Source organism: Abramis brama (genome assembly GCF_963993115.1).
Source record: "Abramis brama genome assembly, chromosome: 3".
NCBI classification, from domain to species: domain Eukaryota; kingdom Metazoa; phylum Chordata; class Actinopteri; order Cypriniformes; family Leuciscidae; genus Abramis; species Abramis brama.
The window spans coordinates 18,786,115-18,801,352 of NC_139965.1; the positions used below are offsets into that span (position 1 = coordinate 18,786,115).

The 15,238-nt window shown below is 36.7% G+C and overlaps 1 protein-coding gene across 2 annotated transcripts in view; it reads left to right on the top strand.

Moving 5' to 3' along the window:
• Positions 1 to 3,704: 3,704 nt before the first annotated feature.
• adamtsl3 (ADAMTS-like 3) overlaps positions 3,705 to 15,238 on the top strand; it is a 167,904-nt gene continuing 156,370 nt past the window's right edge. For both annotated transcript variants that reach the window (XM_084108936.1, XM_084108937.1), the window contains exons 1-2: positions 3,705 to 3,897; positions 4,434 to 4,556. In XM_084108936.1, coding sequence (XP_083965062.1) covers positions 4,488 to 4,556 — 69 coding nt within the window. In that variant the 5' untranslated portion in view covers positions 3,705 to 3,897; positions 4,434 to 4,487. The remainder of the gene's footprint in view (positions 3,898 to 4,433; positions 4,557 to 15,238) is intronic.

The following is a 15,238-nucleotide window of genomic DNA, read 5'->3' on the forward strand; positions in this document are numbered from 1 at the left end:
TATATTTTCAACATTTTTCAGTAAATCATGTTCGCATTAACTAATGCCAATGCCAAAATGTTTTCTTTGTTCACCAAGTGATTTATTGGTCAGGCATTATTGTTAAAGGGGTGGTATAATACCCTTTTCACAAGATGTAAAATAAGTATTTGATGTCCCCAGAGTGTGTATGTGAAGTTTTAGCTCAAAATACCCCACAGATATTTTTATATAGCCTAGCTTGTTAAAATTGTCACTTTTTGAGGGTGAGCCAAAACGCACCGTTTTTGTATCTGTCCCTTTAAATGCAAATGAGCTGCTGCTCCCAGTACAGGGGGCGGAGCTTCAACAGCTTGTGTCCTGAACATTTCAAAAACGTTTAGCCTTTTATGTTCAAACTGGAGTCAGACAAACATGGAGAGGTGACAACATGTAGACAACATTTCTGAATGGTTATTTGATGAATTTATGTTGCTGATGTGGAGTTAACTATCTTCTAGTCATTGATTAACATATTCAGTCATGATAAACTATAAATCGCATTCCCGGGGACGGGGTTTATGTAAACTTTAGGGTTTGTGATGTCACTAACCCCGGAGGAATGTCATGTAGTCCCAACCAGCAGTTAGTCCTTAAAAAGCAATTTCTTTAAAATAAAATATCTCCCTTTGCTTTGAACTTTGAGCGTCATAACTTTGCAGGTGTTGTTTATGCTCAAACAGCAACATTACACACTAACTAACGTTAGAAAAGTGAAATCATAATCAACCACCCCTTTAACTCGCAAGACTGTGAGGAGAAAATTACAATTTGATGGATAATTTAAATATATTCTGTAATCACATTATGGTAATGCATTAATTCCACCGTCACATCTGAGCGCGAAATGCTGCTTTGATGGTTTCAAGATAGTTAAAAATAATTAATAATACAACAAAAATGTAATTGTTCATATGTGTTTATTCTTGGTAAGGGACTTGGATAATGGATAGGGGGCGCTGGCCCACAAAAAGGTTGAGAACCACTGGTCTAGAGAAACACTTTTCTTGTTTTTAGGCACTTTAAGAAAAATTCTGAATAGAAACAGCCAATGTTCGTCGCCGGGCCAGCATGCAAAAAAAAATTGCGTCTTTGGTGTTAATGACAAAAGCATCTGCAGTAAATAAATAATGAATAAAGACCTCCCCATAGTTTCCTTGAAATAGTTGGTGCAGCTGTGAATAAGATCGTTATGTCTCTGGAAACCATTAACTTTGATAATTGCAGTGAACACAAAACCGCAATTGCCAAGAAGTGTCAACAGAGGGCGCTGATCAGGCGAAACCTGTGAATTAGGCTACTATTATTGACATTAGTATTATTTATACTATTGCTCCTAAATAACTTTCAAAATGTGAGTCTGTTTCAGCTTTGTCAGGTGTAGAAAAGTGGAGAGAAATTTGAGGCTGAAGCGGCTGCAATGCTTTTTAAAATGTGCCTATGAACCTAGAAGATAAGTTAAAAGATAAGCTAAAACCTAATGCTTCAAATTAAAATGTGTAGATGTGTAGATTCTTTAAAACAAGTTAATGTTAGATAACTAATAGATTAAACTGGAAAAGTAGCATTGTAGCCTACTGTCAAATTTAGGCCTATATGCAAATACTGCATAGATAGACTGCATACTATAAAGAGCAAAAAAAAAAATTCATAATTTTAATATGAAAAAGGGACCGTGCAGCTGCAAGGGGGAGGGTGAAACAACGCCCCCGTCTGGAGGATTCGGTTATAGTCTAAAACTAACCATCGAAATGTCTGAGTCCACACTCACAAAATTCTGATTAAACCAGTAAATTAAAGCTTTGTTTTTTTTAAATAATCTAGAATAAAGAAAAATGATACTGTAAAACAAATAAATATTAAATATGTACGATTCTTCACTACTTCCGGGTCACTAATCAATTAAGTAAATTATTGACATTGATCATGTGACTCCATTGAAGCACAAGAAGATAGATGTATAATTCTCAAATCGTGTTGGAGAACATCATAAGGTTCATATTGCTCAAATTATTCAGCTTGATGGGACAGATCAAATGTAAGACTATAAATAATCTGCAAAAAAAAAAAAAAAAATGTATTAGATGCATTTTCACTATGGTCTCAGACTTTTGTATCACTGTACATAAACATCATGCCAAAAAGGTATTCATCATGTTCAAACGTCATGTTAATAGGTTTAACAGATGTCACTATGATTTAGCTATAGGAAATTTGAAATGTCTTCAAGTTTTGGAATAGAAGAATTGCTAAATAAATAAGGAAAAGAAGAGAATGAAAACTGTTGCATGATTTTCTTCAACAGCAGGTGGAGATAAAAGTCCATGAATCCACTGAAAGTGATCTGACTAATAATGATGATGACTGATTCCTTCTGTGCTCAGAAAGCAAACACATGGATGCATATTATGTATCATACTTTTGCAGTTCAAACTCTAACATCTAAAATCTAAAATACACATCCGTTGTTTCAGTTTGTCACAGCACATATTTAAATGTAACACTTGAACACTTCATCATAAATCTGCTGCTAGATGTGTGTAGAATAATAATGACCGTATAGATCCAAGAACTCGCCAATAGACTGTTTAAAAGAATGAAAAGCTTTGCCTGTCTGCTGCTCACTTTGACTTCAATCAGGACAGGTGAAAGCATATCAAAGCCTCTCGCTGCCAAACGCTACTCTACACTTCATAATAAACAGATATGCTGAGCCCCAACAAGCTCTTTTGATCAATCGCAGGAGCATTTAGAATGATAAAAGCTGACTTGAAGTGCTGGGCTGCTCTCTGGAATTGATCCAAATAGTTTAATAATGCTGGGAAAGTAGGCTATTTGAACACTTCAAATGTCTGAATGGCATTGCATTAGATAAAAAAAAAAAAAATCAAACCAAGATTCAATTTCAAACCAATTATTGCTAGATTTATTTATTTTTTTTATTTATTTTGCTCAATGTCTTTTGATCAACTAGTGTTTGGGGGATTTTTTGTTTTTATTTTTTTAGAGAATCTTGTGCCTCTTGGTTTGATATTTTGTTAGCTAATGCAAGGACATCCAGATATTTTTAAATGTAGCTTAAAGCGATAGATCTCTGTATGTGTATATATACAGTATACAAACTTAAGTTAGATGTAGTTCAGGTTAGATGTGATTAATCACAATTAATCGATTTGACAGCACTAAAGAACTAATCTGTTGAACTAAAAAGATATTTTGAAAGAATGTTGGTAAACTAACTGTATCCACACACACACACACACACACACACACACACACACACACACACACACACATATATATTATTTTTTTTATTTTTTTTAATTCAACTATAAATAAAGGTAAAGTTTAGTTGAAATGTTGCTGTATTCTCAAAACAAGGGTATTTCTAATAAATCTTAGATCGGAGCAAGTTGTCACATTTTCATTGGGGCAGTTTTAATGTGTTTTAAATGTTGTATATTTATATAATTAGATAGGCTACGTATTTATGGACTAAAATGTTGATATTTCTATAGCCTATAATTAAATATTTATTAACTTTTTGGTTGCAAAAATAGGCACTTTAATTACAGGTTCCATCGCAACACCTCACCCCATGAAGTGTGACAACATGCCCCGCTATGGGGGTGCGTTCTAGCCGCGTCGCGTCCGGTATGGGACGCCTAGTGGACTATAAGCTCAGCACACGAACTTCTGTCAACTCAGTGTTCAGTACGCAGACGTGCGCTGAGGATATAGAAGAAACTCACAGTCATTCGACCTGCATTCAGCGTTTATAACACCCGACTGACCGCTGCGTGACGGCCACACGACATTCAAGTGCGGCGCGCTTTTCATGGATTAAAATGTGAATCTATGAGTTACTTTGCAGCAAAGGTAAGAGCTGATCACATAAACGCACGTCTTTTCTTAGCTTTGCATGACGAGTTTTTCTAGAATGATATCAGCTTGTCTATTGCTCTTTATCTTCATGTTTTTAATATGAGTCATTTATATAGCAACTTTGATTTGTCTGCCAAATTAAGCTGTATGTGCGTTTGGTCAGATCGTTCATCTCATACTGTTTGCAGCATCTCATATAGGCTATGCATTAATCTGATAATATAAAAGCTGTGTCATGTGAATATGGGTACATAAGACATTCACTGTTGCACAGAAATGATGCACAGAAACCTATTGCACTGCATTCCTACTGCTGTTGCATTATGCATGGGGAATACCTGAGAAAGAGGCTGTATTTTTTCACTGTCAAAAACCTTGTACCAGCCTAGATAGGGTAATTAAGTCAATCAGGAGTACCCCTGCCTGGCACTTTCAATCTAGATTCAACAGAGGTAAATAATCAAGCATCATTCTTACAGCAGCAATGGTGATCTGTGCCTAAACGCATCTCTCTCTCTGTCTCTCTTCAGGCTGATATCTGACTGACATCATTCACCAGACGGCTCTGGAACAGGATTTTAAAGATGGAGTTCTGGGTTTTGCCCATATATCAGATCAGCTTCATGTGGACACTGATGTCATCCACTGGTCAGGTATGATATACCTGTTAGTTATCGCTCACCTGAATACCATCAATCAGATTTCCTCTACACCGTATTATACTCGGCTAATAGCTGCTGTACTTTAATCTTTTTTACAGCACTGGCTTTACAATTACATTTCATGTGTGTAGTTCATTTTAGAATCAAACACTGTACTGTGACATTACAGCAAGCAAGCAAGGCTGGGTTATTACTGTGATGTTTTAGCATTGTTTAGCTGACAGTGTTTTGTTTTAAACTCATTTGTCATATCTAATGTGCTATATTGCCACATATAGATTACACGTTTTTACGTTGTTTTAACATCATAATGGTGGCATCACGTTATCCAAGCGCAAGGGTTAATAGGTGTTCAGCCATTTTTGAAGCCTGATCTGATCATTTGTAATTTGTTGTCCTCCGACAGAAAATTAGGTCGATATTGCAGTAAAAGGTTGAATTTTGTGTTTTATTGTAACAAATTACCGTAAAAGAACTGGCAATAGAGAAGAGTGCATGAAGATTTGAACGTGTACAGATGTATGTTTTTGTATAATGAGCGTATAATTATAATCGTGCACCCGTGCATTAGAAATCACACCTTATATTGGACACAATGTTTTATTTCTATAGCGCTTTTATAATCCACATTGTTTCAAAGCGAAAATATTTGATAAACGTATAACATATATTTAGTCTATATCTCACATTTTGTATTTAGAGTTATTTAGAGTTAGTTTAGTGAGTTTTAGTGACCAATCCAGACCAATCCATTTCATATTTGACCACTTTGAGATTACCAGCATTTTCATATAGTTTATGAATAGTAATGGTTATGAATAGTAAATGTAGCAATTTTATAAATTTTATTTGTTTTTAAAGAAGTCTCTTGTGCACCAAGGCTCTATTTATTTGATATGCAGCAATAAATACATTTATTTAACAAAACAGTAATATTGTAAAATATTAGTACAATTTAAAATGTACTGTTTTCTATTTGAACAGATTTTAAAATGTAATTTTTTCCTGTGATTCAAAGCTGAATTTTCAGCATCATTACTTCAGTCTTCAGTGTCACATGATCCTTCAGAAATCATTCTACCGTAATATGGTGATTTGCTGCTCAAGAAACATTTCGTATTATTATCAATGCTGAAAACTGTTTTCGTGATATGGATAGAAAGTTCAGAAGAACAGCGTTTTTATTTATTATTTGAATTATAAAAATGTAATAGTCTTTACTATCACTTTTGATCAGTATAAAGCATCCGTTCTGGCTAAAATTATTAATTTCTTTAAAAATCTTACTGACCCCATACTTTTAAATAGTACTGCATCTGTCATTTAAATGATATCACATCTGCATCAGCCATTAAAATGCCCATATAGATTTTGTTGTTTGAGAGGGAACATTGAATATTGCATCCCAGTTCAACTTGTGATATTTACAGACCAACTCAAATATTCCAGTGAAATATCTCAGCAAAAGACAAGCTCCTCCAGCCTCTCAAGTCAAATTATAGCCACAGACTGCATCTCAGGTCTGGAGGGAATTGTTGAATCTTGCCTTCTTTTTTCGTGTTAGAAACAGGTTATAAATAGAGTCCTGGTGTGGATGTTAATGGAAGAGCTGGCATGAACGTGGACGCCAGCCTAATCCACCGCAATAGGGCCACTCGATAACAGCCATTTACACCGCAGAGCTGCCACCTAAAGTGGCCAAATCTCTTTGTCCTACGCGCCGGTACATGAATAACGACAGCTGAAACCCTAGTCCTTCCTTTGTGGGATACTGCCGTGGCTGAATGAAATGCAAGTGGAAAGACGGAGGAGAGAGCAGGTAGCAGGTAGCGTTGTGGCATTAGTGAAGCAATGCACTCTGGGATAGAGTTACAGCCGGCCACATCGAGCACCTTTTCCATGCACGCACCGTTTGGCTAGTGTCATTCATTCCCTGGTTCGTACTTTTGCGCCATTTTTACCACGTCAGAATTGATCACATGCATTCTGCTGAGTGAAGCAGGTGACTGGAGTCATCCATCTAGGAGGGAACAGGTTTCTGCTGGAGTCTAAATTGAAATTTGATATGCATTTATCCAGAGTCTCCATTAAAGCTCTTTGCAGTAATCTTTCAGAATAATATTTATTCTATGGGCTAAACACTTCGGCTTGATTTATGCACGCGTGGGAGCCGCCGCTGGGACTCTTTAAGAAGCTGTGAGTTTCAGCACTGAAAGTGAAGCAGAGTCTAACAGGTGTTTTCACTACTCTTTTCCCACATCTCCGATTTTCCTGCTTTTCCTATTAGAGTGCGGCTCTGCTCTTTCACCTCCCTCTGGCAGAGCGCTTCTCCTGGTAGACACGCTCGCTCACACACACATGCTGTCACTTTCTCATGAAAGGGTTTTGCAAGGTCAGTGGTGTTAGATGTGGGCATATGTATTTAATTTTACCTTTTGTTCAGCCTGAATAAAGGGATGAAACTCACAAGGCCTCGGCTGAATCGGTGTATATAGTTCTATCAGTGATTTATCATTCTAGTATTAGGCCAGAAACATATTTAATCAAATACACAAATGCAGATGTGAATGCTTGGCAAGCACATTGCAAGTATTCACACTTAACGTGTTCTTGTGTTAGGGTGGCAGTCACCAAACTCAAAGGGGAGGATGTGTTCAGGTAACTAGCTAAAAAGATGTCAACAATTTAAAGGAACAGTTCACTCAAAAATGACATTTCTGTCATTATTTATTTCCTCACCCTTACCTATTTTCTCCATGAAACACAAAATGAGAATTTGTGGGAATTTGCATATTTTCATAGCTTTGTGTGATGAAAATTAAGTTGTAAGTTCTTTCATATCTATCTATCTATCTATCTATCTATCTATCTATCTATCTATCTATCTATCTATCTATCTATCTATCTATCTATCTATCTATCTATCTATCTATCTATCTATCTATCTATCTATCACAGTATATAGGCTATTATGTATGTATATTGTACACTATCTTGCTTTGAAAATTAAGTTGTAAGTTCTTTCAAATCCATCCATCCATCCATCCATCCATCCATACATACATAACCTGTTGCGTACAGAATGCTTTGGGTCTTAGTTAAACTGCAGTATATAGGCTATTATGTATGTATATTGTACACTATCTAGCTTTGAAAATTAAGTTGTAAGTTCTTTCAAATCCATCCATCCATCCATCCATCCATCCATCCATCCATCCATCCATCTGCTGTGCTTTTTCAACCCTTGCATTCTTAAATACTGGTAGTTTGGTGCACTTTGGCAGCAGGTTCGTATTAAGCTCTTAAATTCACTTGTTAGAATTAATCAGTACCTAACACTTTATCTCAGCTGAACAACCTTTATTCTGATGGGACAGAAAGCATGCACTTCTTCGTCCGGAGGAATGCAACATTTAAGGAGAAGCTCAGAGGTTAAATGAGTACATAGTCAACAATTATGGGCCAGAGTAGATTTTGAAATAGCAATTCTTGCTTGGCTTATAGCATAGATTATGACAAGCAGATGTTACACTAACCCTGTGCCTGATTGCTTTTTATTGCATTCTGTTTTCAATGGTATTGATATTCTCAAGCTTTCAATTGAAGCCACTTGTGCTCTCTTTTTCAATGTCACCATCTCCTCTATTTTAGGGAGTGTTCGCTTCGCTTTCCATTTTTCAAATTTTTTTTTTATTCCCAATTTACAGATTCGTAAACACTACTGAAGGGTTGCATTGTAGGCGGACTAACAAATGAGCCTTTTGTTGTCTCTGTCTTTCAGAGACAGGAAATGCATAACAATATGCTCTTTCTATGGCATTGTGAAGTTTAATTTTTTTTTTGGGATAGTTTTCAACGCTTATTAACAGAGACCATAGAGAGATGGCCAGAAATGATATGGCATTGAGAGGAGGAATGAGAATGGGTTGAATTTGAATCTTAGAGGTTGCTTTTTCATTGCAAACAAATGAGGTATGTTAATATGCCGCCTACCTTTTGGATCAGCCACTGTGTTAGGAGCATGTTTATGATGCCTTAAAATGCGCACTAGCTTGGAACAGAGCCATTATTTTAAACAGTTATTTGTCAGTAGAGACGTGTTCATCAACACACAAGTGAACAGTCAGAAAAACAACAGCTCTATCTCCCATGTCATTTCTGGCTAGCACTCAATAGGCTCTGAGAATGTGTTTGCGTGTGTGCACATTTAAATAAGTGAGTGTGCTGTGTTGGGCACGGTGTGAAGTTTTCCGTGGATGTGTCAGGCAGCAGTACGAGAGCTTTGGTTTCTCATTGCTGTTGTATTGTGGGTTCAGAGACACTACGGCTGAAGCTTCAGCCTGTTTGAACAGCTGACACCTAAAGCAGAGACAAAGAACTGGCTCCAGACAGCCTCATTGCTGTGAGCCGGGAATAGGTTGTGGATGTTTGAGTGCGTTTCAAGTGTGCACTTGTATGTCTGTATTTGTTCTTTATGGATGGACAAGAAGGCTACAGGGTCCCACAAAATATTTACACCCCCCAAAAAATGGCAGGTTATATATTTGACATCCATATGAAAACTGAAACGTTTTGCACATAGTGTCATGGAAGGGTGACTTTACGAGGTTTCTAGGTAGCAAAAAATAATAGAATTTTGAGGTACTTAAGATCTTGACATTGACATTTTAAACTCATTTTTGCTGCTTTGTACCCAGAAGACGATTGATGAGGCAAAATCCTATGGTTTTATTAAGCTTTCATGTGTTCTATATAGCTTCACAATATCTATTGATGGTTCAAAGGGTGTTAATGTTTTGATTTATTGGTCCATGCAGAGCCATAAATACACAGCTGCTTTTAATGACAGTTTTACAGATAAACACTTAAATCAGTGCAGCACATGTTACTCAGAGACAGTCAAACTCAGAGTGCAGGATAATCGCTCTGCAATAAATGATCGAATCCCAAATATACATCTTTAAACTCGTGCATGATGTAAAACTGGATGCATTTCCTGTAGCTGTGGTTTGATCCGTGTAAGAAAGCAGTTTGTGGATAGTCATCATGTCTTGTTATTGAATAGCACAATAGGTGAAAACTGTTGGGTTTAAAGTCCTCCTGTGGTGAAATTCAAGTTTTTAATGTTGTTAAATGTGTGGTGTTTTTAATATGCTTTAAGACAAACCATGTGCAGATTCATCAGTCAACACCATTGCTGAATATTTTCTCCTTAAAACTGCAGTGAACTAAATGTGGTTTGAAACCGCCTCTTTTAACCAGTCCCATTAACGTGCAGAAAATGCAAAAGAAACTCTGCAGATTCTGTCTGAGCCTTGACATCAGTTATGTGAAAAGGGTAAAAGAGCTCTTATCTGTATGTTTTGACATATACTGCTCGTCATGAATTCTCTCTCTCTCTCTCTCTCTCTCTCTCTCTCTCTCTCTCTCTCTCTCTCTCTCTCTCTCTCTCTCTCTCTCTCTCTCTCTCTCAATATTCGGTGGGTCAAGTTAGAACTGAAAGGCTCATTCATCCACAGTTACTGTGTGGCCATTCACTCTGACCAGCTGTAAACAGACTCACTGCCTTTTTGCACCCTCTGCACTGCTAATCTTTTGGATGGGACCCTCTCTCACTCTCTCACTCTCTGACATGGCAAATTGGCTCTTGACACTAAGCCCTGGCACATATTTCATGAGCCATTAATGGGCCCAGTCAGCTTTTGATAGAGAGAGTGGCATTATGCTTAGTACATGACCTTAAAGGAATAGTTCACCCAAAAATTACAATTGTATCATCATTGACTCAGTTCCATGCCGTTTCAAGCCCTGCATTATTTTCGTTCTTCCATTAAAGAGATGTTTAGCAGAAATGAATGATTTATACCATCAAGCTCCAAAAAGGACATAAAAGTACCATGCAAGTATGAAAATAGTCCATAAAGTCCCCCTGTAGTCAATCATTTTATCCCTTAAAACTCATCTTTGATCACCAAAATGACATATTTAAAGCGGCGCTATGCAGTTTTGGCAATTTCTTTGCTGTTTTCTTGCTTTTTGCTCGCAGGTTTCTCTTTAGAGCTCCCCCTACAGCTTCGGAATAGATATTTGACAACACTGTCGTAAAAACTCGTTGGTGACTGTCCCCCCTCCCATCTTCTTCGTCTGGTTATGTGCATTTGTTTTCAAAGAAGCCGGCGAACGCACGGAGCCATGTCCACTGAGGTATGTATGATACACAGAAGGCTAGCATATAAATGTATGTGTGCAGTGCCGTAAAGCAATTCGTTACATCACGAGACCTGATATCACACCATACTTACCGCTGGCCCAAAGTTGCAAGGGTGGTTTTTCCGCTCACAGGCAGCTAGGGGGAAGCGAGACGGCCACCTTTTAACCTGAAAAAAGTCATATAACCATTCCATTGACTCCGAAGCTGTTCACTTAAGATAAATTAAGCAAAAAAAAAACCCTGCATAGTTCCCCTTTAAACGTCTTTTTTCTTGAAAATAATTTGTCATGCCTTAAAATAGCTTGAATGTATAACTCTACACTCTTGCTTCATTTAGTATATGCGGTTCTATGAATAGGCAAATGAGCCCTGCCTCCACTCACTCACACCAGCTCATAGATCCACTCGTTGACAATCACACGTTGATCTGATTGGTTACAAGGTAGTTTGTGACGTCAGAAACACCAGCGATTTCAAACCGCGTTTTTGAGACTGTCTTTGGTTCACTGCAGTTTTAAGCAGAAAATACTCAGCAATGGTGCTGACTTATGAATTTGCACATGATTCGTCTTAAAGCATTTTAAAAACACCACATAGACATATAAACAACATTAAAAGCTTGATTTTCACCACAGGGGGACTTTAAGATTCTGAAATCGTATGATAGCTTTCAGTTGTTGTTCACTGATAATTGTCCTCTCTAGTCTGATTTCCTGTCACACTTTTTTTTTTAAATTGCTGTGCATTTAAAAAAAATAAAAGTTCCAAAAGTGTTTTTTCCAACAAAGAACTTTTATTTTTAAAAGTGTGACATGATTTGGTCACATGACACATAAGAAATAATGATAAAGAGGCACTATTTTGGAATTGAACACAAACATGAATGAGATTTGGAATACAGCGCACAATGCTACTTTAATGATTTTAAGGTTTAGTATATTTTACATGACTTTAATGTTGTTTATTATCATTGGAGCAGAATAAATCACCATCCAATTTCGCTGTTTCAAAAAGAGCAGCTCAGATATTTTGTCTAGCATCTCATTTTGAGGTTTAAAGCATAATGAAAGTAATATGAGATAGGAATATCAGGGTGAGTAAATGATTACAAAATTTTCATTTAGGTGGGAGGGATTTTAAATTAAATGTCTAAGACAATTCATTTGAAATGTAATCATCTTATATTTAAGCCTGTATGTGATCGCTGATTGTGGCTGAGCTCTTTGGTTCTGCCTCATTTCACAAATCTCTAGTTGTTGAAAGGACTGTGATATCTCACTGCCACCAGATCCTTTGTTGTTTAAAGGTAAGATAACTGGTTTAGGACCAAGTGTACCAAATCCCAGTGTTACTTTAGTATAATTTTAAACATAATATTATCATATTTTTTCATATTTTGAGTTAGCTTTTATTTGTATATTTTCAGTTTGTATTATATTTAGTTTACGGTTTAGCAATTTTGTTTTGTGCTTTTGTCATTTTTACTGGTTTTAGGTTCATTTTAAGTTTTATATAACAATTATATAACAATATAACAATACATTTGTTACAGCATTTATCCATTTTTCTTAACATTATTTGTATATATTAATTTTTGTTAGTTCCATGTTAGCTCTGGTCCATTAAATAATATTAATATATTAATATTTATATCTAGTTTCTCATTTATATTTATTTTGGTTTTAGTTTGAGTCAGTTTATTACTTCAGCTTCAACTTATTTTATTTCCCCAAACTTGTTAGGGGCATGCCCTTTTAGAAATGTTTACGTTTTTCACCCCATTTTCTGGGAAATCATTTTGTATTTGTGTCGTGTTTAATGTGCATAGTTCACTATTAGTAAGACATTTTGTTGGATAATTCCATGAAAATTGTAAACGGCCAGCCTGATAGTAATGCAACATTGACTTTGGGGCACGATTACTTGTTTGGACCAATGATAAATGGGATGAAACCTGTTTGAAAACTGTCATTGTTTTTGCAATAGCACCCACTAGGAGTGTTTTTGTAACTTGCGCCCACTTACCTGGCTGATAAGATTTATGACTTAAAGGAACCATATGTAAGAAATGTATTTCAATTAATCATAAAATGGCACTAGACATTAAGAAATCATGTTCATTTCAAATACTTATATCACTGACAGCAGTAGTTCGGCCAGGATATTGTCATTTAAAAGCGACATGCCCTGACATGCCTGATGCCCCACCCTCCACCTATCTACCAATCACGAAGTCAGTAGTGTTTCGGCATCCGGGTTGCCAGCTCTGCTCTAGTTACCACAGCTGCAGCTACAAACGTGTCGGATAAAAAATGTCTAACGTTACGAAATCTAAAAGACCTCGTTATGAATCCGAAATACGCAAAACATCTCTCATGAAGCATAAACATAATTAACAGAAAAAAAACTTACTGTGTAGGACTCGTCACTTGCCATTGGAAGCTCCTTGTAGCAGCCTACGTTCCTGCTGGATCCTGCAGCCTATCTGGCAACCTCGAGTCAGGGGGGAGGGGGAGGGGATACACCGCTCTACAGTAATTTGAAAGTGATTGCAGTACCAGTTTTGGCCACAATCTTACATACGGTTCCTTTAAGCCAATTTTTAGATCATTCTTAGTTCCCTGACACCATATAATTTTATATTTCTTGCACTTATATTGGTTTGGATATGAAGTTGGCCTGTTAGCATGCTGTTCATTTGCGTCGGTACACTTGTAGTGTTTTATTCAGTCATGTGGAATGCTTACCCAGCACGGAGGCACTTCCTGAAGGAGGCATGCTTTGTAAATACATTCAATTGTGTGTTCTCTCACCTTTACTGTTTATCATTCTAGGTAAGTATTTCAGTATCTGCATTGAAGTGCCTCAGGTGGCTTTTGGATTTGCATATGGAAGATATCCAGCAACAGTTCACCTCAGTGTTTTTCGACCTCATGGAATCTGTTAGCTTGTGCTGAAATTTAATTGTGGAGGAGGTCGAGATCATGACTGTTCAGAACTTTTAAATTATATTTTATAACAAGTTCTTCTCCTCAGGGGCTTGAGTCATAACGATAGCAAACAAGCCGATTCTTCACATCCAGCCTTCATACTGGATTTTTAGTGTTCAAATGATCCTTTTAGAGTGGATGATTTACATTTATGTTTTTACCAGAGGGTTTCTTATCAAATAGATTTGCAATAAAATGCACATATGTGTATGTTGAGTCAAGCTTAGCTTACGCTAAGCTTCTGAAACTAAGTACAGGCTCACAGTAATTGCAAAATTGCAGTTCAGATCATTGCTGTGTGCAATAATGAGAAATTTTAATTCAGATTTACAATTTCTAAAAACCATAGAGTGCTGCATAGATGACATATTTTTATAGGCCAAAATCTCAAAAACTACCAAAAGAATGTGATAGAACTCTATTGTCACGACAACCAAGGTTTATAAGGCCCATTTACCTCCTTAAAACTAAAAAAAATGGCAAAATAGAATTATAAAATTGAAGTCATGCGACCGTGGTGTTGTTCATTTATAGCCTAACTTTAGCTTTTTACTTCTGCTGATTGTATTTAGTTTTTAAAATTCATAAAAGATGTTAATTTGTCAAGAGTATCATGATGATCAAAACATGCAATAATCATAAACTTTTGTTGGTCACAGAGCTTATTGTAATCAATAAACCAAAAGACAATGCACATATGCATGTACATATGCTTGTACGAAGATTGTTTTCTTGTTGAATATTCTGTTTCACTTATAAGGAAGTTAAATAAAAAGTTTAATAAAAGGAAGGAAGTTAATAAAATAGGTTGCAAATGCAGTTTCATGTTGACTTTGAGCATAATAAAGTTGAAAAGGGGACTATATTTTCAGCCTCTCAACCCCCCACTTTATTTTGGGTGGTATGGACAAGCGTGAGTTATGGATTTTAGGACCATTAAATGCTTAGCGGTAAATCCTGGGCTTCCTGCTGAGCCAAGGCTGGACTTTTCCCACAGGCAGATGCTGTGGAATCAGGATGGGGACTTTTTTTGTTGGTATTAGAGGTGGAGGAGGTAGGGTTAAGAGTTAGCCGAGGTGGAGTGGCGTTAAGCTGACGTGTTAAGGGGTGTGATTAGAAACAGAAGAGGTTTGGTCAGTGCCGAGCCGGGCTGGAGTCAAATGTGCCAGTGTTGGTGCTTGTAGGGGAGGATGATAAGAACCGTTAACAGTTAAGGAGGTTAAGAGCAGACGATGTGGGGTCACAGACTAAAGTAAATATAACAGTGGAAGAATTATCTTGGGCTGCTTCCAGACATATTTCAGAAATGGAAATATTTTAATGTGATTAACTGTGAAATATTGCAACAATGTGTATAGTTTGTATCTTCATAAATATATCTCAATTGTAGAGACTTTGCCTTAACAGACCAATGTGTGCTTATTATTTTTGTTTTATTGTTTTGGTGAAAAGATTATTGGTCTGTTCCAAAA